This window comes from Caenorhabditis remanei, chromosome V, assembly GCF_010183535.1.
Source record: "Caenorhabditis remanei strain PX506 chromosome V, whole genome shotgun sequence".
NCBI lineage: Eukaryota > Metazoa > Nematoda > Chromadorea > Rhabditida > Rhabditidae > Caenorhabditis > Caenorhabditis remanei.
Window position 1 is genome coordinate 9,545,141 of NC_071332.1, and position 21,484 is coordinate 9,566,624.

The 21,484-nt window shown below is 38.0% G+C and overlaps 7 protein-coding genes across 7 annotated transcripts; 6 read left to right on the top strand and 1 right to left on the bottom strand.

Moving 5' to 3' along the window:
* Window positions 1-2,361: 2,361 nt before the first annotated feature.
* Window positions 2,362-4,698, top strand: GCK72_018533 (uncharacterized protein; the record flags this gene model as incomplete). The annotated part of the gene is made up of 10 exons (XM_003114074.2): window positions 2,362-2,424; window positions 2,476-2,579; window positions 3,197-3,542; window positions 3,590-3,691; window positions 3,737-3,817; window positions 3,868-4,020; window positions 4,070-4,230; window positions 4,278-4,413; window positions 4,462-4,572; window positions 4,621-4,698. 10 exons carry the CDS (start codon window positions 2,362-2,364, stop codon window positions 4,696-4,698), a joined length of 1,335 nt encoding a protein of 444 aa, XP_003114122.2.
* A 666-nt stretch (window positions 4,699-5,364) lies between these two features.
* Window positions 5,365-7,187, top strand: GCK72_018534 (uncharacterized protein; the record flags this gene model as incomplete). Its single annotated transcript, XM_053732605.1, has 8 exons — window positions 5,365-5,447; window positions 5,503-5,671; window positions 5,718-5,780; window positions 5,922-6,059; window positions 6,111-6,752; window positions 6,800-6,871; window positions 6,924-7,034; window positions 7,080-7,187. 8 exons carry the CDS (start codon window positions 5,365-5,367, stop codon window positions 7,185-7,187), a joined length of 1,386 nt encoding a protein of 461 aa, XP_053581518.1.
* Window positions 7,188-9,641: 2,454 nt separating this feature from the next.
* On the top strand, window positions 9,642-11,291 carry GCK72_018535 (uncharacterized protein; the record flags this gene model as incomplete). The annotated part of the gene is made up of 10 exons (XM_003114032.2): window positions 9,642-9,710; window positions 9,763-9,882; window positions 10,037-10,129; window positions 10,204-10,278; window positions 10,340-10,384; window positions 10,431-10,694; window positions 10,744-10,851; window positions 10,899-10,982; window positions 11,096-11,215; window positions 11,262-11,291. 10 exons carry the CDS (start codon window positions 9,642-9,644, stop codon window positions 11,289-11,291), a joined length of 1,008 nt encoding a protein of 335 aa, XP_003114080.2.
* Window positions 11,292-11,865: 574 nt separating this feature from the next.
* On the top strand, window positions 11,866-12,192 carry GCK72_018536 (uncharacterized protein; the record flags this gene model as incomplete). Its single annotated transcript, XM_053732606.1, has 1 exon — window positions 11,866-12,192. One exon carries the CDS (start codon window positions 11,866-11,868, stop codon window positions 12,190-12,192), a length of 327 nt encoding a protein of 108 aa, XP_053581519.1.
* Window positions 12,193-13,633: 1,441 nt separating this feature from the next.
* GCK72_018537 (uncharacterized protein) lies at window positions 13,634-15,598 on the top strand (the record flags this gene model as incomplete). Its single annotated transcript, XM_003114097.2, has 5 exons — window positions 13,634-13,701; window positions 13,748-13,916; window positions 13,962-14,561; window positions 14,638-15,486; window positions 15,539-15,598. The coding sequence occupies 5 exons, from the start codon at window positions 13,634-13,636 to the stop codon at window positions 15,596-15,598; spliced, it is 1,746 nt and encodes a 581-aa protein (XP_003114145.2).
* Window positions 15,599-19,683: 4,085 nt separating this feature from the next.
* GCK72_018538 (uncharacterized protein) lies at window positions 19,684-20,182 on the bottom strand (the record flags this gene model as incomplete). Its single annotated transcript, XM_003114203.2, has 3 exons — window positions 19,684-19,853; window positions 19,899-19,977; window positions 20,024-20,182. The coding sequence occupies 3 exons, from the start codon at window positions 20,180-20,182 to the stop codon at window positions 19,684-19,686; spliced, it is 408 nt and encodes a 135-aa protein (XP_003114251.2).
* Window positions 20,183-20,679: 497 nt separating this feature from the next.
* Window positions 20,680-21,178, top strand: GCK72_018539 (uncharacterized protein; the record flags this gene model as incomplete). Its single annotated transcript, XM_053732607.1, has 3 exons — window positions 20,680-20,838; window positions 20,885-20,963; window positions 21,009-21,178. The coding sequence occupies 3 exons, from the start codon at window positions 20,680-20,682 to the stop codon at window positions 21,176-21,178; spliced, it is 408 nt and encodes a 135-aa protein (XP_053581520.1).
* Between the last annotated feature and the right edge of the window lie 306 nt (window positions 21,179-21,484).

Genomic DNA, 21,484 nt, shown 5'->3' on the forward strand with positions numbered 1-21,484 from the left:
CCAAATAGAAACTTAACATTCCCAATAATCAGTTACTCAAAAAACTGCATGAATTTATTCAACATCTGTTCAAACATGAACATGTCTTTGACACAAAGAAAAACTGAAGTTCTACCAAGAACATGTGCTTCTTATTCCGTCGCAACATCTGTTCGACAAACTTTTTGGGGGTCAGTTTCTGTCTCATTCCACTTTTTGTCTCCTTCTGTCATGTCCATGCTAGACTTTCGAAGTTAGGTATAGTAGTGGAGGTACTGCTCAAATAACAACGGATAGGGTTTCCAAATCTCAAATATTCATCGTTCTTCAAAAACGATGAGTTGAATAGTTCTGAGAGTTTGACAATACTCACCATCGAGATGTTTTGACCTTTTGAATAGACGATTTCGCAAATATTGAAAGTTCATAGATGGTAAACAGTATGCATCATAATCACATTTATCAACTCTTTAGTTCACAAAATAATTATTGTGCTTAGTCACCTTTGCTCTGTCTTCATTTTTTACACTCAACTCGTTCTTCTTCTCTTTTCTCTTTTTTTTCTTCGGGACTCCATCCATTCCAATGTTTGAATGTATCGACCGTTTGAGCTCAAAGTTCTCAATTGTCGCCCTAGCATCAATTCATATCCCGTGTCATTCTTTTTCTCACTCTCTTCTTTTTTCTCGTTCTGCGACCATCATCATTGTCACAATCTCTTCTCTGAATCTGAATTCCATCGGCCGCCGTCCCTCCTCTATCCGTCCTCTTCCCACTTGTCCCAACTGTTTTTTCTTCTTCCTCTGATGATGATGATGCTTTGGCCGGCAAAGAGAAACGGAAAAGAAAAGAAACAAGAAACATGTATCACCACGTCTCTGAGTGTTGTATGCCTGTGTGCGTGTGTGATGTTTCTTTGCGACCAACGTTTTCCTTTCGTTTTTGATAACAATTCCGTGGAGCGGACGGCGAGAGAAACATGTACAAAACATAAGTGAATGTATTGAGAATGTGACAAGACCGGAGGACGAACTGCTCTTTTTCTCTCCTTTTAGTTTTCATTGGTTGCTGCTGCTGGTGGTGTGCTTTCATACATGTTATTGCAGGTTTTGGACGTTTTCGACATCTAGACGAGATGAGAGTTGACCTGCATTGTCAGAACGAATACCCTAGTTTAAAGTTCGACGCTGTTCGCAAGATAAGCAATTTTCTGCAAACTGTAAAGTTTAGAGAAGATTCATGATGTTAACAATGCAATAGTTTAGTGTAATAATCGGAAGAAAGTTTTAATATGTAGCATAGAAACTTTGAAGAGAGTGAAGAAAAAAACGAGTACGGAGATGGAGATCACTTTTATTTTAGTACAGGAATACCTCACAACTGGGAATGCTACTGGATACAGATTCCGGAGGTGTCTATTCCGAGAGTTCTGAACTTTAGACCCTAGTGAATGAACTCAGAATATCGAGTATTTTCCCTGAATTCCTGAACATCTCTTTTACTAGTTTTCTCCACATGTTATTCCTTTTCCCAGTTCTCAATTTAGTATTTCCACCTACGTTGTTGCGAATTCTTATCATGATCTAATTCGGAAATAGCATCATGTTTCCCTATTTTTCATTATATGTTTACTATCACCGGTCGAAGTGTTGTAAACATCTGAAAGTTTTGAAAATCCCTGGTAGTTCGCTTCCGTACATATCTATTTTTCTTGTGTTCCCCGATGAATCTTCCCGGTCTTTGAATTTTGGTACATTTGGCGGATAGTTACAGTAAGACTGAAGAAGAAGAAGAAGTGGTTGTGAGTAAAGACTAAACAGAAGACGAAGATACTTTTGTAAAATGCCAAACTATCAAGAACCTGAAGATGTCAAGGGTATATCCTTTTATTTTTATTCTATCTATATAAAATCATATCTATTTGTCTCAAAAGTGCGAACACTATTTCTTAAACTATGCGTTACCATTTATTTTACCTACACTCAAACACACTCAACAGTGTGGTCAAAGGGGTGTCAAAAAGAATGTGATTAGAATAGACACCACACAAAGTGAAGGTACACAGTCATCAATCACAACGAACTCTCTTCACTACTCCGGTGATCTTTTCCGCGGGTTCGGCGGTTCTCCATCTTCTTCTCATCATCGTGCTTATCACCCTTATCACCTCTCCATTGTTACAACAATGTCTCTTCTTCCACCCACAATATCTATCATTTTTCTTTTTTTCTTTTTTTGCGTTTTCCGATTGTCTTTATATTGATACGTCCATAAATGCATCGGTTTTCGGTGTGTATTCATGTGTTGTTGTTCCTATTCGAACTGAACTTTCTTCTCTTTTCTTTCGAATATTATTTCCCTTCTTCCAGCTTCTAAACTCCTATGGTACCTATCGTTTTTCCAACACTTCTTCCCGACGCTGACCCGAATCTTGTAGAATTCTGTGTAAGCAGAGAATCTCTGATCTCTTAGCTAATCTGACCTTTGGCATTTCAGAAGAATCTACTGTTCGCAAGTCATCACAAAGAGTGTACCACTGCTTCGGAACTGCTGCAAAAAGTTGTTGCACTCAAGTGTATCCAAGACAACAACACAATGAGGTACGTGGTTTTTTGAACTGTTTTGTATTCCACGAAGTTTAAATTAGCAAAACGAGCGTCATCATTCTCTTCTTATCACTCGGTTCGTCAAGAAAAAGGGGAGACGGACAAATCAAGAAAGAGAATTAAAAATCATATGACACATAGATACAGACGACTCGAACTGTTCTATAAATCAAACTGTTGTCCGCTTTTATTTGATTTTAAATTGTGTTTTTCGGGAAAATAAGAGAATAGGACAGTTGAATAGAAAACAGAACTGATAACCAACAATAAGAAAAGTTCACATGAATCTGTACCATTCAATTTCAAGCGGAAGAAAACAGATACATTTTGTTCGAAAAAAGAGAAAACAGAGAGAGATGAAAAATAGAAAGTTTCTGCTGGAGGGGAAGTAAAAGTTTCGATTACATACCTTAAAACCTGTAATAATCAGCGACAAACGATCGGTTTCGAAGACGAATATCGGTATCAGCAGATATCATATTTTACACGCCCTGACAAGAGAAAAGGCGAACACTCAGGTCTTTTGAAAATGACCAGAGATCATGGAATATCAGAAGAAGTCTTTGATCAACGTATGTGTGAATTATAAGATAAGATTCAGACTGTTACAGCTCTGCATGCAGCAGCTCCGCTCCGCCCGTTTCTTCTCAGCCATCTTGCTCATCAGCCGAACAATCGTCGCCGTCCCCAATGGACACTTCTGATCCAGATGAGCAAGAAACTCACTCTTTCACTGATACTCCAGTCTTCTTCAATTCTATGACTGCCGTCCTCAACAATCTTAACAAAACTGGAGTAGATTCAATAGTTGCCGAAGGAATTGCTTTGGATAGACTCTGCTCTCCAAGTGCTAATCCATTGAGTTTCATGTCCAAAGTGGTCATAAACGGAGTGGAGATTTGCCCAGTTGATGATGTGACATCTAACTTCGTAAAGAATGTCTTGAAGAGACTTCATGTACGTGTATTCCTAAAATAGATAATGGCTTATTCCAGTACTTTCAGGATCATGAAAATTTCACAGTTGACGGTGCGCCATATCCATTCGATGTCAAGTCATCACTTCGCTACTCGGAACATCTTCATTCTCAAATTCCTCCACTCGGGGTTAGTTGTTTTCTTCTCTTATTTTTAACTTTTTATGGGTTTCAGACCATTAACCCACCACACGTGGCTCACGAGCAATCAATCACTTTCGCAGCAATGGCAAGATTTATGGCAATGCATGAAATCGTGGGTTTTTTGTTGGTATTTCCATTTACAAACTCTCATATATTTTTCAGAACATCGACTTAAAATTGATTTTCCCCGTGGAGAGTCACTTGCTCGACGAGCACGCCTACTACTCGGCACTCTTCTGGACCTACCGAGAGGCGTTCAAATCGTTTTATTATCCAAAGATGCCTGCGCCTCTTCCACAACCATTCCAGCTGACGGTAATGAACTTCTCTCGCCGTCTCTTGATAAGCAGCTGTTAATTTTCAGCCAGCAGAGCGTCAGATGCTTTGCCGCTACTGGAACTCTGGTAATCGCCACGTCACGGCGTCGGAATGCATGCTTCTCTCAAGAAGATGCCCGAGTTTGGCTCCGCACCAAGTCTACGGGTTCTTCGATAAACGTCGTAGACGTACATACAATAAGTATCGGTCAGTCTAATTCACATGGAAGAACTTTCAAAACTTCTTATTTACAGCGGTCTCAGAGACGAGGAAACCTTGGCATTGGAGACCACTCAAGTCTGGAGAAAACTGAGAGAAATGAAGCAGAATGGGAATGATGAGGATAGTGGGGACGAGGATGATGCGCTCTTCCAGAGAGAAATTTTATCGGTAAATTTTATTCATAGATTTTCAATATAATATGTGTTCTAATTTCAGAAAGAAGACACTGCTAAACTAGAAGTTCTTTGGCAGTTGGGTCATCGTAAACCTAGTCGTAATGAATGCGAACTTCTTGCCGCTGATCTTTACATTGAAAGTGGAGAACAAGTAATATATTCAATAATCTGAAAGTCCATATGACCTCGATCATTTCAGATCTTCGCCTACTTTGAGGATCGCCGTTGGCATGATGAATATCAAAACCGCAAGCGTGCTAGCTCCTCCAGAAAATGATATATCCATCCATCTCCAACAGCCATAATAATAATTTTTACTTCTCCATCTACTTTTCCTGCTTTTTCGCGTATATAACTTTTTCCGCTTTTCAAACTGTGTTCACTGGACACATATCCATTTCTCCGAATGTGTACACCCCCGTTTTAATGATCTTCCTTTCTTGCTTTCTTGATGTTTTAGAACTGTAGTCGGTCGCTCTTTTTAGTACTGTACCATCATAGGTTTTTCGTGTAATTCGCTTGCTCTCTTTCTTCTTTTGTTTGAATACGATTATTGGAAAAGAAATGAAATAAAAACCGTTTTATTGTGAGTTCCGAAATAAAATGAATCTATTACTATCATTCCCTTTTTTACCTTATCAGTGACCATCATTATTCAGTTAGAGAGAAAGAAAAAGAGTGTGTACTGTTATCAGTTTCGCCTTCCGAGTTTGAAAAACCATTGCAGTATGCCACTTTCGATTCTCGGTTTCTTTTTTTTGAATTTGACATGTGATTGTTTTCTTTTCAATTGAGTTCGTATCTCTTTAGAAACGAACTTTGAATTCCGGTTTGTTTGAGAGATAGATTAATCATCTCCTATTTACTTATTACGTTACATTTCAAAAAAAAATCGTTTTTAGATTTTCAAAATCCGGGTATTAAAATCAATACAATCAAAAGAATGGAAGTTCAAGAAAGTACTTCTTCCCCTACAAATATTCCCAAAGCAGAAGATGACAAGCCCCAAACACCGAAACGAGAAACGTAAGTGTTTTCCAGGATCCATAATTAACCATGTCTTAAAACCATTTTTTTTCAGAAGACCAACTCCTATACCACAGCAAAGACTGGACATATGGAGTAGAATTAGACATGGACACGTAGCCACTGCTATGAAATTCAGAAGTTTACTTCTTTTTATATCATCTACATTAGTTACTTTCATCGAAACCATATCGGAACCAAAACATGACAAAATTCCTCCTACTGTAAGTATTCCTTCCAAATAAGCAAACCAATTGTACCATGTTTCAGGAAATTATCGCAAGAATAGTCACTAGTTTTATCAATGGACGGGTAGAACAACCTCAACGTTTCGTAAGTGATTAATCTTGAAAAATAAGTGAGAATATAGATTTTTCAGAGAGAAGAATCCTTTTTAGATATTCTTTTGGACAAAATTCCAAACTCAGACGTGGTGAGTTAGAATTGTAATCTTACACCGATTTTTAATTACAGAGAGGAATGCATTATCATGAAGTGTATCTCGCAATTTCTCCAATGATCACAAGCGTTAACTGGGCAAGAATAAAATTTGACAGAAAAGATGCGATGAGATGTTACAAGAGTTTAGCTAATGTTCTACAAGTGTGTTTTGTAAGTTGATCTATTTTCAAATAACACTGTACTAAAGAAATCATTTTTCAGGAACAAGTCGGACTTGCTAACCACGCCGAAGCAGACCAGTTGGTCCTATCTATTTACGTAACAAGTGTCTGGTGTTCGATTCTGAAACAACATCCGGAATTGGCCCCACCTGTATCAGATCATCAAGACTTTGAAACTTACATGAAAAGTTGGATATTTAGTCCTCATCTCGAGAACTTCTCGAAAGTATTCGTGGCGTCATGCTGTCAAATTATGGAGTCATCTGATCACATCAAACAACAACAGTCAACAGCTGAAAGGAGACATTCAGTTGACTCAGGAACTCAAGAAGAACCTCATCCACTCCCTCTGACCTCAATGTTACCAGAGATCTCCAGTAGACCAGACCTGATTACCAGTCCAATGATCCCGTCACCGTCACGTATTCATCCATCATGGACGATGCCACCACACCCAAGTTTTGATCCATATCTGGGATACACGAGTCCGATTCCAACTCTCTTCTCTCCATTCCCTCCAACAGTTATTCATCCACCAATTGATCCTCATCAAAACTATCCACATGTTCCGACACCATCAACAACAGACCCAGTTCCACCTGCACCGTCCATCGCTTTGCCACCACTGAAGCCTCCGCGGGCACCAAAACGGAAACAAAAGCTTCCAACTTTTCAAGAACTGGTAACAAATCCACTTTTTCTAATCAAGTCAACACACTTTTATTTCAGGCTAGTACAGTAACTAAAGGAGGTCATAAGAAGGGACCTAAACCAGGTACCAAATACAGGCAGCGAATAACGGTTCATTCACCGTGTCGCATGACATTTCAATCATATTTTACTCCATTTTCAGAACGAAGCGTCGATGATTCTAGAGAACGAGGCGAGACGACTGGCGATGAACCCTCCGGATAGGCATTCGAAGAGAAGAATTAGTGAGAGAACAAATATTTCGCTTTATCAGGTAAGAGAGATTTATTTTCATTTTGTTAACTAATATATTTTACAGGTTAAAAGTTTTTTCAATCGCATCACTGCCGAACAAAGACGGCTCAGGATGGGGAAACCGATCAAGCGGCATAATTCTCGCAGGAAACTAGTACCTGCAAATACATAATCAATCCTTCTCACTAATTCTTCTCGTTCATCTCAGATCTGTAAAAAAAATACTTGTATAATAAATATGATCAATCTTCTCCATGCGAAAAATAGTTTGGAAAACATCAGACAACTACGCAAGTAATGCTTATGAACCAAGCACAAGGTTGAATACTACAGTTGCTTTTCTCACATCAGCACACTTTTTGTTAGATGGTCCATCATCTGATCTCTAGGAATTTTCTCAATCGATCCATGAGTTACATCTCCTTCTCAGGATTTTCCCAATTGGTCGAGAACTTCAGCATTTCGTCGCCATCTTTTATCAACATTTTTTCCAGAAGACACAATTTCATACCAACCTTTCTCCCTACCCTTTCCAGTGTATTGCTATCGTATTTCCTCTTCTGAAAGTGGTTGACTATCACCTCAGAGCTACTTCTCTTACCCCTTTTTTGACAGTGCCAGGTTCGTTATCATCTTATCATTGTGGTCGCAGAAAATTACTTTTTTAGTAGTTACATTCGGGAACAATTCGCATGATTGATTTATTTTTCTTTTCTTAATTAAGCTTAAATTTCTGTTTTCTTTACAGTAACTACGATGACCCGTAAATACATCAGCGTTATTCACAAAATTCGAAAGAGTGTAATTCGTAAAACGTCAAATGGCGACACTCCTTTTATATATGAACCCATAATCTTGGGAAATAAGAGTGCTGAAAGACTACCTGTGAGCTAGAACCGGATGATGAATACCCCATCAAGTTTTCAGAAGGAGCAGAAATCTATACTGGATGATCTCTCGAAGAATGTCCCAACAAAAGAAATCAATCCGAGCTGGTATAAACTCATTCAAGTGTATGTGGCATACCATCACCAGATCATAATTCCAATGTATAAAGTATTGTTTTCCCTTTGACCGACAGCCTATATACATTTATTTTCCAGATAAAGAACTATGGCTCTAGATTGAGACGTATTCGGAGAACTGCGATCAAACATTTCAGAAAACCTGACTTTCGAAGCTCACAACAAAGCAATCTCACTACTTCTAATTGATTTTTTCATTCTTAATTAATGATAAACAGTTTTTAAAAGCCGGCTCATGTTTTTTTCAGAAATATTTATGAGGGTTAAGTTCGTTGCTATTCAAAAAATTGAATTAACCTTGATACACTACTGTTTTCATAACATATCACCATTTGCTTTAAAAAGCAGTGGCTTTTGAAATCACATACATCGTTCTGTTAGAAACGTCTGTCAGCGCAAAACCTTGAAATTCGGATGGTTCGCTAGATACACGAGGGCCTTCATTCCTACAATGCTGTCTTTATTAACCTTCTTTGATTAGAGTACACTAACCTTGATAGTATGTTTCATCGGACTAAAAATATATCTCTTCAAATTGTTAAAATATTGTTATTTTCTCGCATAAAGATCCTCTTGAAGATGGAGTCAAGATGATAAAAACATGGGCGGCTCCCTTGGCTTTTCATCTCTTCAATAAACCGTGTTTGTTGAATAATAGTATAATGTTTGTGATGTTGGGTTACGATCCTTTTAGCATATCCCGACATTTGATCCTAGTAAATTGTCACTCAATTCACCATGGCGCCCATAAACTCATCTTGTCTTTTGATGACATTCACCACCTATCTCTCTCCATTTAGCCATCATATTAGATTTCAGTGCTCACATTCTATGCCCATTTTTCTTTTATTCTGTTGTTTTTCGTTTTACTACATTGTGTAAAATATTCAAATGTGGCTCGTGATCATCGCAGATATATACAATCTCACTGATTTCAACAGAAACTTGTAGCCCTCTGCCTCTCTACGAATTCAAGAGTTCCTCGAGAGGACTGTCGGAGCAGAGTAGATTCCGCCCATTTATTCTGTTTTTCTCTAATCCTCCGTGATTTCTACTAACTCTTCATACAGAACATATGTCTCGAATGTGCAGCATTTGAGTAAACTCGCATTCTTTCTCTTCGTGTGGATTTCCACTATTTTATCAACAGTCGAATTGTTCTTACCTTCTTGAACCTCCACTTTTTTCTCTTTACCGTCATCCTCTCATGAGATTACTTTCTGAAGTATATTTTTCTAGTCAGGAATGCATCTGTCGAGTTGATGAATATAACCATGTTTCTATTTGTCTCATTTTCCTTCTTTTTTTTCTTTCAAATCTTGGATGAATCATAACTTTATGACCCCTCATCTGCATGGATTGCGTAATCGAAAGAATTGCATGAAGCTGTGAGTGACTTGGTGGCACTCCTCTCCTCTCCACATTGACAGTATCTATGTGCAATAACTCCGCCCCTTTCTTCTCCTCATCTCTACTTTTCCAAAGATTCCTGCATCTATCAGGTGGGGGAAAAGAATGCGAGTGCACCATTTCACTTTCCTTCATTTAGCTAGTTCGTGTAGCACATTTGAAAGTTGTTCTTTTAGACAAATCGCTGAAAAATGCATTCTTCCTGCTCATCGGTTACCTCTTGGAACTCAAACATTCCATCTGCTTTGAATGGATACAAAGTGAGTTTTGAATTTGTTTTTCTAGCGCGGGACTATAAATAAGTATTTTCAGATTCCCAAGAAGAAGATCTCATCGTCTCTTAGCCATCAGATCCCGTCCAGTTCAGACAATGATTTCAATAAAAACGAGGCCAAAGATAGTGATATGCTTCCCGGATCGTCTCACAACAATGTGAGTTCTTAAAAAAATTCCGTTGAAGGCATGGGAAATCATTTTCTGAGTAAAAAAGTATATGCTCAAGCATATCTTTTTTACACCCACGTGCTAACTATTTCTATTCTTCTTCCTCTTGGTTATTGAAGTAAATGACAGAGTTTATATTTAGAAATCCAGCGACAAAAAGAACAATGAGACATCTGCAACTTTTATGAGTCAACATAATCAGGAATTCAAGAAAACAGAATTCGAAGTGCGCCTGGTGAGTTTTTAATCCAAAATGTTGTTACAAGAGAGATTCTGAGTTTTTTTGATTTCTAAATATTTCAATTTCAGAATTCGAAAATGTTCAGAACAAACCCACATTCTTCCGTCAGCAAATATGGTTTCAAGTCGAAATTGGATGACGAGGTTCTTTATTTTTTTTTAAACTATGTGTATTTGGGAAATAACAATTAAAAACATGTTTCAGAGTTGCTCAATTATCAAAGTTCCCGATTTCTCCAAGGGATTTCGGGTGAGAAATGTGGAATCGGTCTTCAATCCTTCTTATTTGACTTCAGATCCCAAAGAAATCACCATCAACCTCCTCCATCCACTCCCAAACAACCGGATCAACACAAATCAAGAGGGCAGTGAAAAGAACCGCGTCCAATCCGGAATCTTTCAGTAACCTGACTCTTGATCCAGAGCAGATCAAGTTGATCAAAAGAGGTCAGGCTCCCGGTTATCTGATTGAAGCATTCAAGGATCCAGTTGGAGAGCTACGGTGGAAGAAGGAAGTAGCAGAGTACCGTCAAAGAAAAACGAATCTCCCAAAAATAACTGTAAGATTTGGTTATGAATTATAGCCTGTATTAAGAAAAACTGTTCCAGGGAAAAGAGAAGACAATGATCAACTGGAGAAAAGAGAAAGGGGATTGGCCACAAGGAAGTCGCGACAGGGAGGAAATCTCCAAACAGTTGAGCATCGATTACGACAAGGTAGGAATGAGTTTATCCTTATTCAAAAAAAGATATACTTGTTTCAGGTCGATCGTCAAATTCGGAACGATCCGAGAAACAAAGTTTTGGTCAGAAGATATGGAAAAAGGCAACAAAGAGACAAAATCACGGTTAGTTTAAAAAAGAAAAGAGAGTTCAGTAATGCGAAAGTTTGAGCAGCCAGTTGTGGTGGTTCAGTCTTTTGAAGCCGAAATATTTATTGATAGCATAAGTCATTTTTCAGGTTCAACAGAAAGAAGAGCTCAGCAGAAGCATTGCGAGAGAAAAGCCGGACTTGAGTGGATCCGTCAGCCGTGAGATCTTCCGCCTCACATCAGCGTGTCCAGATATTCGCCGTGATCAGGTAATACTGAGATGAATCGAATTTTAGAAAACCTTCATAATTTAAGCTCACAACCTACTGTCGCAGCTACACATGAAACGAGTGAGTATTTATATTACTATATCACCAATCTAACAATCAAGATCTCGTATTTATCAAAGTTATCACATTGAACTCCCACCCGATTTCCCTTGCTATTTCATGCTTTATTCTAGCCCTTCGGAAGATCCCATTCTAATTTGTATATGTAGATCTTAGTAGTTCTAATCGAATATTATTTTGTTTTTTGTCTATTATATTTTGTTAAACTATCTCCAGATGGAATTTCATATTGTCATATCACAACCACCGAATTTTTTGTTTCTCTTTTATTACTTATTTTGATCCTATCTATTAAATTAAATAAATTATGAGAAGTTTAAAATGATTCCTCCGTTGTTGTATACCGAATCGATTCAATATCATTAAAGTGTGATCCCAGTGAAGGTAGTCTATAGTGTTCCTGTTTTGCCACTTCATAGTATCCAGATTTGAACAGTCGAATGTAGGACTTCCGAATAAGCCAAAATATTATAAAAACTGAAAATAATTCAGTTCAAAATACATTTCTGTGCCAGATTAAAACCTGAAAGAGAGAATAGAAGAACAGAGGCAATTACAATCACCCATAAATGACTGCCTTCCATCTGTTTGGAGTGTGTGATAACATGAAGAGCTGCTGGCTGTGTTGTTGTGGAGACGAGTTTCAGAGATATATTTCCACTTCTATGGAACGAAAGTTCTCCAGAACCAGTGATGAGTTCGAACCGAATCGATCCTCTAGTGTCCTCGAATTTGTCGTTCACGATAAGGATGTTCACGCTGTCGTCGAGCCATTCGTCCTCACAGGATCGTTCGATGAGTTGCAATACACTTTTCGCAGAACTTTCATCAATGACTTCGAGTCCAGGAATCTCCCAACCACATCTTTGTATGGTATAATTGACCGGTCGTGCTGAATTCATTTTGACCTGAACTATACGGTTTTCGGAGACCCTTTGCATCACAGATTTCAATTGAACCGGATATGATCTTCGACTAAAACCTTTGAGATGAAATTCCACCTCTTGGGGAAACATAGCCCGAACTGTAAATTTATTCTCTTTTTTGCTACCCCAAAAATATAATTTACGATAGATCGAATCTCTCTCTGCTACTATCAAGTTATTCGGGGAAATTTCGAAGCTCACAGTGACATTTGTTAGCTTTTCCGAAATGATTACGATATCAAATCTGGAAGTGACATTAATAATTCAACAATATGTTTCGAGGTTTTATTACTCACGATTCGGTATGACTATCACTGGCACAACTCCGACCAATCATTTGTTCCATGTTTCTTAAACTTTTTCCGAAAAAACTGAAAGATGCCTCATGAATTCTTGATCGGGTAACAAGAGTGTATTCGGAGCATTTGTAAAAACCAAAGTGAATTTCATCAGAAGCCAAAATATTAAACTTTAGAGAAGAATTGTCCTTTTTTACTGAAATCTTATATTAAGATGCTATGATCTCTATCATAAACAACCTTTGTCTATTATTTCTTTGAGAAAGATACTACGAAAACCCCTTGACGAAGTATCTTGCGAAAAAGATACAGTATATCTCTCTGGGCCGATGGGACTCGAAAATGTGAAGGTGATTAGAAAGAAAAGAAAATGAGATTCCATCTTTCAAATGAAGTGAGTACTAAATTCGTTGGATGAGAGTGAGTAGATGCCTCGGGATATATTATTTTAATTTATGGGCCAACACTGCAAAGCTAATTTCCAATACATCTCTGATTTCTGATTATTGTTTGCTTCATGTATCGAACAGTTCATTATCATATATCTAATAGAAGTCAGCTGATGAATGTTTGATCTTCTATGCAAGATAATTGCTAAGTTCTACGTAAGTTAGTAAATTCTGATTTATGATCTTTCATAGTCTTGGTAGAGACAGAGTGGAAGAGATAATTATAAAGAAGTTTTCTCTACAACTACAACTCGGTAAAATAAGAATGCTACTTATTTTGAGAAGTCGAGTGAAACGGTGAGTCGTTTTCCTTCAATATAATGTTTATACATAGTTGAACACCGACTATTTTTAAGAGAGCTTCAATGAGGCCTCATAAATATGAGGTCTTCCAAGAAACGACACTCCGAAATAACGGGCGCGCTTTGTTTATAAACCTGTGGTGCTAGTCCTCCAGCCGTGTAGTCCTCGTGGGCAACTCATCGAAAAGTTGAAGTTCTGCTTTCATCTTTCAATTCGAAATTCACTCTCAAAATTAGTTTTTTGATTTCGTGTAAAAAAATTTATTTAAAAAATTTATTTAAATATAATGGTTTATTTCTAAAACAAATTGATGTTCATAAAAAATACAATTTTGTAGGCTGGTCCTCGTAAATTTACTAGATGGCCGACGATGGAGGCGATGTCGGGGAACAGTTGCTTAGGAATTCGAAAAGCAGATTTTTATCAAGGTTTATACTTCAATATTTAAATCTTACCTGAAACTTTAATTTTTAGACTTCCAATATGGGCTCAATTCGACAGTTGGATTGACGAAATTCCGACGAAACGTCGTGCTGAGTTTGAGGTCGTAAAGTCCGCCATGCTTGTTCACTGTGATTATCCCGCCATAGTAATAAATCGTATAGGAAGTGAAAGTGGAGTTCATTCACCTGAAAATGCTACGGTACTGGAAAGTTTATTATTGATTATCTAAAAGTATTTTTTTCAGCAACAGTTCACGAATTTTGTAAATACCGTTCATCAAACCAAATTATTCAAACATCAAGGTACCGGACTTCCCGCAGCCAATCTTTTTGCTCTACTAGCTGACATTTTTTCATCTATTCCTGAATATGAATCAGAGACAGGTGTCATCAGACAAAACCTGAAAATGCATTTGAAGCTGATGCTTGACGAAGAAAATGAATGGGAAACGATGTTTTTCAACACAAATTTCGTGCGGTCAGTATACTGGCAATTACTGTTCACACTTCGTCTAATACCGTTCGAAGCAGACAATCAACCAGAGGAAATGATAGAGGACGACGAAAATCGTCCAAAACTCATGTTCGCTTCGTTCGTTGTAGCCGTTTTGGTTGGTGTTCTTCATGGTCGTGAAGACAAACTTTCCCCGAAAATTCCAATAGATGCTACCCAAGTTGCTCAACACTTTGTTACACTTATTTCATCTCCACACTTCCGGACACTTTCTCAATTTTTTCTTGTTGGTCTCTGGTGCCTCATTCAATATAAAGTTGGAGGAGGAACTGTCACAGTTGACGACGAAACACGATTGACAGCCAGCGAAATGAGGGAACGGAGTCGGAAAGTAAGTGAAACAATATGTGTTTTTTTAAACAATTCGAACAAAACCTTTGAAAGTATTGTTATTCACATATTTTCAGTATCTACTGCGACATCCTGATCCAAAGCTCGTCCTAGACTCACGGAGGAAAATCGGCGATGATACCATGACTGAGGAAATGCAGTTAGAGTGGGAATCAAACACAATTCTCTTACATGGACAAGGAAAGCTCAAGTCTCCAGATGGCTTCAGAATAGTTAAGAAAGGAGGCCGCCCACGTAAATATCCGATCAGTCAGAATAGAAAAAGAAGACAAGAAGAAGCTCTGGTTAATGATGAAATTGAACAACAACGCAAAAAACAAGAACAACAGCGGTTACAACAACTGCAGCAGCTACAGCGAATGGAACAAAAGAAGCAGCAACAACAGCAACCGCAAAGGAAGAGCTTGAATCGTTTTCAAAAAAAATCGACGCGAGGGTCACCAAGAAAACAGATAAGAGACGCTCGACAAGGCAAAGTGGATCAGGGACAAGATCCCGCACCGTCGACATCAGCTGCCATTCCATCGAAACCTGTGCATCCCAAGAAAGTGGTTCCAACTGCCGAAGAAGTTGGACTTTGCACTCCACTTTACGTCGTACAGGCTGATTTTCTGAAACATTTTGAAGAAGAGTGTGCCAGGCGGCGGGAAGGTTACCACCGAGAAGAAGAAAAAGGAAGAGCTGAAAAGATTGTTTTTGAGTCGTTGTCAGAGATACATCATGTTGCTCGACAGACATTCAAAACGAAACCCCGTCCTCTCAACGCAGATCAAAAGTTAGTGATGGAGAAATTTAAAAAAGACTGGCGCCGCGGTAACGTCCCTGAAGATGCTCAATTCGAAGAGGAAGAGGAAGATGTGCATGGTGATGAAGAATATGAAGACGTTCCAGCACCTGAAGTTGTGGTGAGTTCAAAAACACATATTCAATTAAACTATTTATAATAAGCTTTTTCAGACTCAAAAGGTTGCAAAAAGTGGAGGAAAAGCACCGAAGAGGTGGAAGCGGCGTTATTAGATTTTCTTGTACTTTATTTAGAGAATTTTTCTGTATATACACCCCCTATACTATATGTGTTTGAAATCAAAGACAGCTATTCTAATCTTCTGAGTTACTGATCTCAAGTCGTTATTGTTAGTTCATTAGTTCATTCTCCTGGGTAACAATTTCTGGTGTCTTAATTTATCAGTCATTGTTTTTCTAACCCGTGATTGCTTTTACGTTTTATCTACCTCAAAAATGTTTTATAGATTTTCAGTTATAATGTGCTATATATATGTACGAGGATACTCATCCATTCACCCCTCCAAAATTATTCACAATCCGTTTAATATCTCACAAAAAATCCTGGTCACCAAATAAACTGTTAAATACGATATCGGAAATTTGAGTAAAACAGAATCCTAAGACAACCTTTTCGAACAAAAGTGTAAAATACACAAGCTTTTTTCAACCGCCAGCTTACAATTAGTCTCTTCTTTTTTATCGCTGTTGTTCATACATTCTGTGGCTTGTTCCATTTCTTGTTCACAGCAGGCGATACCACACACGGAAGTGAATAAATGAAGTCGCCATGCTGTAATAATGAGGTATAAAAGGAATCGGTGAGAAGCAAATAACCACTGTCACCTAAAATGTCAGCTAAAACACTTGTTTACGGCGCTAGCTTCTTGAGCGGTCTTGCTATTCTTGGATGTGTATTCACAGTTGGATACATCTTCAATGATATCAATGAGTTCTACGATCAAACTATGGAGACAATGGATGAGTTCAAGGTGAGTATTTACCAGTTGGACACGTCTCTATAACCGATTTTCAGTTGAATGAACGTGGTGCCTGGCATGGAATGGTTGAGCGTACTCGTGCTCCATCTGAGATTCTCTTCGGACGTGCTAAGAGACAAGCCGGACAATGCAACTGTGGAGCTCAAGCATCTGGATGCCCAGCTGGACCACCAGGACCACCAGGTGCTCCAGGAGCCCCAGGAGATGATGGACATCCGGGAGATGCTGGAAAGCCAGGAACCAACGGAGTTGCTGTTGGAGTTGCTGGAGAGAGTGGACCATGCATCAAGTGCCCAGCTGGAGAACCAGGACCAGCCGGAGCTCCAGGACAAGATGGACCAGCTGGACCAGACGGACAACCAGGACAAGATGGACCAGCCGGACAACCAGGACCAGCAGGACCACAAGGACCAGCCGGAGATGCTGGAGCACCAGGAGCACCAGGACAAGATGGACAACCAGGAGCTCCAGGACAAGACGGACAAAGATCAACTGGAACCCCAGGAGCCGCTGGAGCACCAGGACCAGCTGGACCAGCTGGACAAGATGGACAACCAGGAGCCGCTGGAGAACCAGGACAGGCTGGAGCTCCAGGAGCACCAGGACCAGACGGACAACCAGGACATCCAGGACAAGACGGAGAGGCTGGACAACCAGGACAAGATGGACAACCAGGATCCGATGCTGCTTACTGTCCATGCCCAGCAAGATCTGTCGCTGTTCAACGCAGTGTTTCTCGCAGAAGAGCCTCGAAGGTCGTTGTTGCCTAAACAATTCGAAGCTTATCTGTATGTCAATAAAGAATTATTCATTCTATTATTCTAATCTTCGATGTTGCATTCAAAAATATTTTTTCTAACTGTTACAACAGTCCTGTTGAAGTGTTTTGTGTAGTAACATTATGGACAGCGAAGAAAATAAGAGAAGCCACAAAATACCCGAAAGAAAGTTAACATAGAGAAAGTAAGAAACAGAGAATAAGGGAGAAGAAGCATTACACATAAATGTTATTTCTGAAGCCTATGTCTTCTGAGAATTTATGATTACACATCTAAAAATCCGCGGAGAAAGCCGTAGGAATTTGAATTGGTTGAAAACTGAATGAGACCTAATTACTAATCCTCATAGCAGCCTTACAATTAGCTTCAAGTTGATGAACCTGAAATGAATTATATTATTTTTGTCACTAGTGACCTCTAAGCTGGTGTCAGTCCACTGAGTGGTAAACTAATTTTGGTTCAAAAATACTTCAAATCAAGTTTATCTTTGCAACCAAAATGTCAAATCACGAGACATTTAGCGATATCAAATATGATTAAATCTCTCCACTTCATAGACACCAAGTGACTCAAACAAACGAATGGATTGCTCTGTGGTGACTTCTTCAGAATATTACTGGATTTTACACCTTATTTGCATAGTTTCTTTTCCTATTTATGCAGTTGCAATTGTCGCTCTTTTTCGAACGAAATCGACATATTTTGAAACTTACAAAAATTTTCTGATATGGCACACATCGACGTAAGTATCTCGTTGTCTCCATTTTGGGCTAAAAATGTTATGTTTCCTTCAGAAACTTTATCTCCGAAGTATATAACTCTTGGTTCCTCCTTCCTGTTGTCCATCTTCCGTACCCATTGCTGAGATTTACCGGAATAATGACTCAGTTTGGGTTTAGTGGTCTCTTTCAATTTTATACAATAAATGCACTAATTCATCGTTAGTTTTTATTTATTTTTATTTATTTATTTATTTTAATTCGATATGAAGGGCAAGGAGCCACTGATACAACCGAAGTGGATTCAAAAAGATAAATAAATATTTGATGGGCCGATTCTGGAGGACGCAAAATTAGGTGGTAAAAAACTATTTTTCCCTTTGGAAGTAGTAAAAAAGAGAAAAATAGTTTTGCCCTTTTTTTGCTACCTCGTGAATAGGCCAAAAACGAGAGAGGGAGGGGGGAGACAAGTAGAAACATTAATAGTTGAGGGGAGAAAGAGTTAGATACTTAGACAAATCAACATGTTTCAAGTTAGTTTTAAACGAACGGGAGGAAGATTTAACCGGGAAAGAAGAAAGGGGTAGAGAATTCCAACAGTTTAAAGTACGGTTGGACAAGAACTGGGAGCTGGATTTGTTACTATTTTTGATATTACAACGCAAATAAAATGGGTGTCTTCTTAGAGGTTTAACAGATGGAATAAATGTAAATAAGGCATTTGCACAATAGATCTCTCTGCTGATAATTGATTTATATATAAATACCAAATCGAAAACTAATCTTCTGAGCTCCAGAGAGTCCAGTCCACATATATCCAGAGCGTTGAAATAGGAAGTATATTCTATTCCAAATTTTTTGAAAATTCGATGAACAAATGACTTCTGAATAGATTCAATCTTCCGAATGTGAAGTTTGAGATAGGGCGAGAAAATGGTACATCCATACTCCAAGATAGGTCGAATATATCTAAAATTTACTTGTATGGATTAGGGGCGGCAGAGAGACAGTCGGCAGTTGAAGGTGTCACAGATAATATCAATTCAGTAGTTGTATCCATTTTCTAGAAAAAATACTGAAAAGAATTTCTGAATTTTTCTGACGATCAAGTTTTGACGATTCTCCGTTTATTGACCGAAGGGATTTTGATTAAATTTGGGTGATGAATTCAATTTTCCCAATTCTGACAGCTTTCTAAGAAAGAACAAGCATGATAGTTAGTCAACGAACTGGGTTTTCAAACAGGGTGATTGATTAATTTTCAAAACAAACTACTTTGAAAATGGTCAGGAAATTCTTTGAAACACTAAAGATAGGAAATTAATAGAACATTTGAAAGTTGGCTTCAGTTATATTTTTGGTTTTCGCAGTGCATATTATCTAGCAGAAAAATACAAAGACATAAGCTATAATGATTTTTTTTAAAAAGAGATCACCACAGGCAATTTGTTCTCATAATATTTCTTTCATTTTCTCCAACTTCAGATTCAAAAAAAATGATGATGAATTCTGCGAAACATGAGGAAACAAACTATTTTTTTAATTTTCAGCTGTACTGAATAAACGATGCAAACATAAGAAACTGAAAATAAACGCATTTGATTTTTTATGAATGATCTTTTGTAATGAAATTAGTAATGAGCGGACTCGTGCACAAGATGCAAGGAGAAACAAAACTAATTTTAAAAACTCAATTTATCTGAAGTCAATGTGTCGTGAAAACTTTGATATCTGTGAACTTTTCTTCTCAAAAAATCGAATTCGATTTGTTTCCGTACGGAGAACAAACAAACGTCACAAACGGTTTGTTACTTTATTTATCAGTTTTTATTGGAAGCGGAATATCGAACAACATTAATGGAATGTTGGAAAGTTGGAAATCTGAAGATTTGAAGAATTGCAATTTTGATTGGTTTTGTCAGGATCATCATAGCAATTGTAGATACTAATCCATGAGTTGTTAGACAACAAAATGCAATATTTGCCATCACTGAAACAAAACTTTCGGGTCAATCTCAAGTGAAAAGTAACAAACCTTTCTGGCGAGCACCGAAGAATGCAGCATAAAGGAATAGAACATTGGGTCCTCCCAGCATGATTCCGTGGATGACTGTCTGAAAATATGAACTAGGATTAATTGGAAAGCATCACTCATCTGACCTGCACAAAGAGAGTAATCAACAGCATTTTATGCATCCTCATAACTGCAGGTGACCGATGTTCATTATCTCTCAGATATTTCCATAAATAAATTGAGGTTGATGAAGTTGTTGTGACTGCAACAAACACCACAATCAACCAGACTCCTAGATTGAACATTGTGATTGGATCCCTATATGGAGCTGCAACGACCACCGAATCACACGAAATTACTGGAGGAGCCTCTGGATAATTGTATAACAAATCCCGTTTGCTGATAACTTGTTGGTCAAGTGCGTAGGAGTAGGTGGATATGTTTACACCAATAAAAAGTAATAAAGTTATTCGAAAAACATAAATATTGATTTATTCACTGGTTTGACTGAGAGGAAATTTCAGAAACGGCCTACTCGATAGTTGAAATGTTCATGTTTCGGTTCAAAGCCAGCTTATTCAACTTCAAATTCACATACTTCTACACTTTTCTTCGCATCAATATTTATGTTTTTCGAATAACTTTATTACTTTTTATTGGTGTAAACATATCCACCTACTCCTACGCACTTGACCAACAAGTTATCAGCAAACGGGATTTGTTATACAATTATCCAGAGGCTCCTCCAGTAATTTCGTGTGATTCGGTGGTCGTTGCAGCTCCATATAGGGATCCAATCACAATGTTCAATCTAGGAGTCTGGTTGATTGTGGTGTTTGTTGCAGTCACAACAACTTCATCAACCTCAATTTATTTATGGAAATATCTGAGAGATAATGAACATCGGTCACCTGCAGTTATGAGGATGCATAAAATGCTGTTGATTACTCTCTTTGTGCAGGTCAGATGAGTGATGCTTTCCAATTAATCCTAGTTCATATTTTCAGACAGTCATCCACGGAATCATGCTGGGAGGACCCAATGTTCTATTCCTTTATGCTGCATTCTTCGGTGCTCGCCAGAAAGGTTTGTTACTTTTCACTTGAGATTGACCCGAAAGTTTTGTTTCAGTGATGGCAAATATTGCATTTTGTTGTCTAACAACTCATGGATTAGTATCTACAATTGCTATGATGATCCTGACAAAACCAATCAAAATTGCAATTCTTCAAATCTTCAGATTTCCAACTTTCCAACATTCCATTAATGTTGTTCGATATTCCGCTTCCAATAAAAACTGATAAATAAAGTAACAAACCGTTTGTGACGTTTGTTTGTTCTCCGTACGGAAACAAATCGAATTCGATTTTTTGAGAAGAAAAGTTCACAGATATCAAAGTTTTCACGACACATTGACTTCAGATAAATTGAGTTTTTAAAATTAGTTTTGTTTCTCCTTGCATCTTGTGCACGAGTCCGCTCATTACTAATTTCATTACAAAAGATCATTCATAAAAAATCAAATGCGTTTATTTTCAGTTTCTTATGTTTGCATCGTTTATTCAGTACAGCTGAAAATTAAAAAAATAGTTTGTTTCCTCATGTTT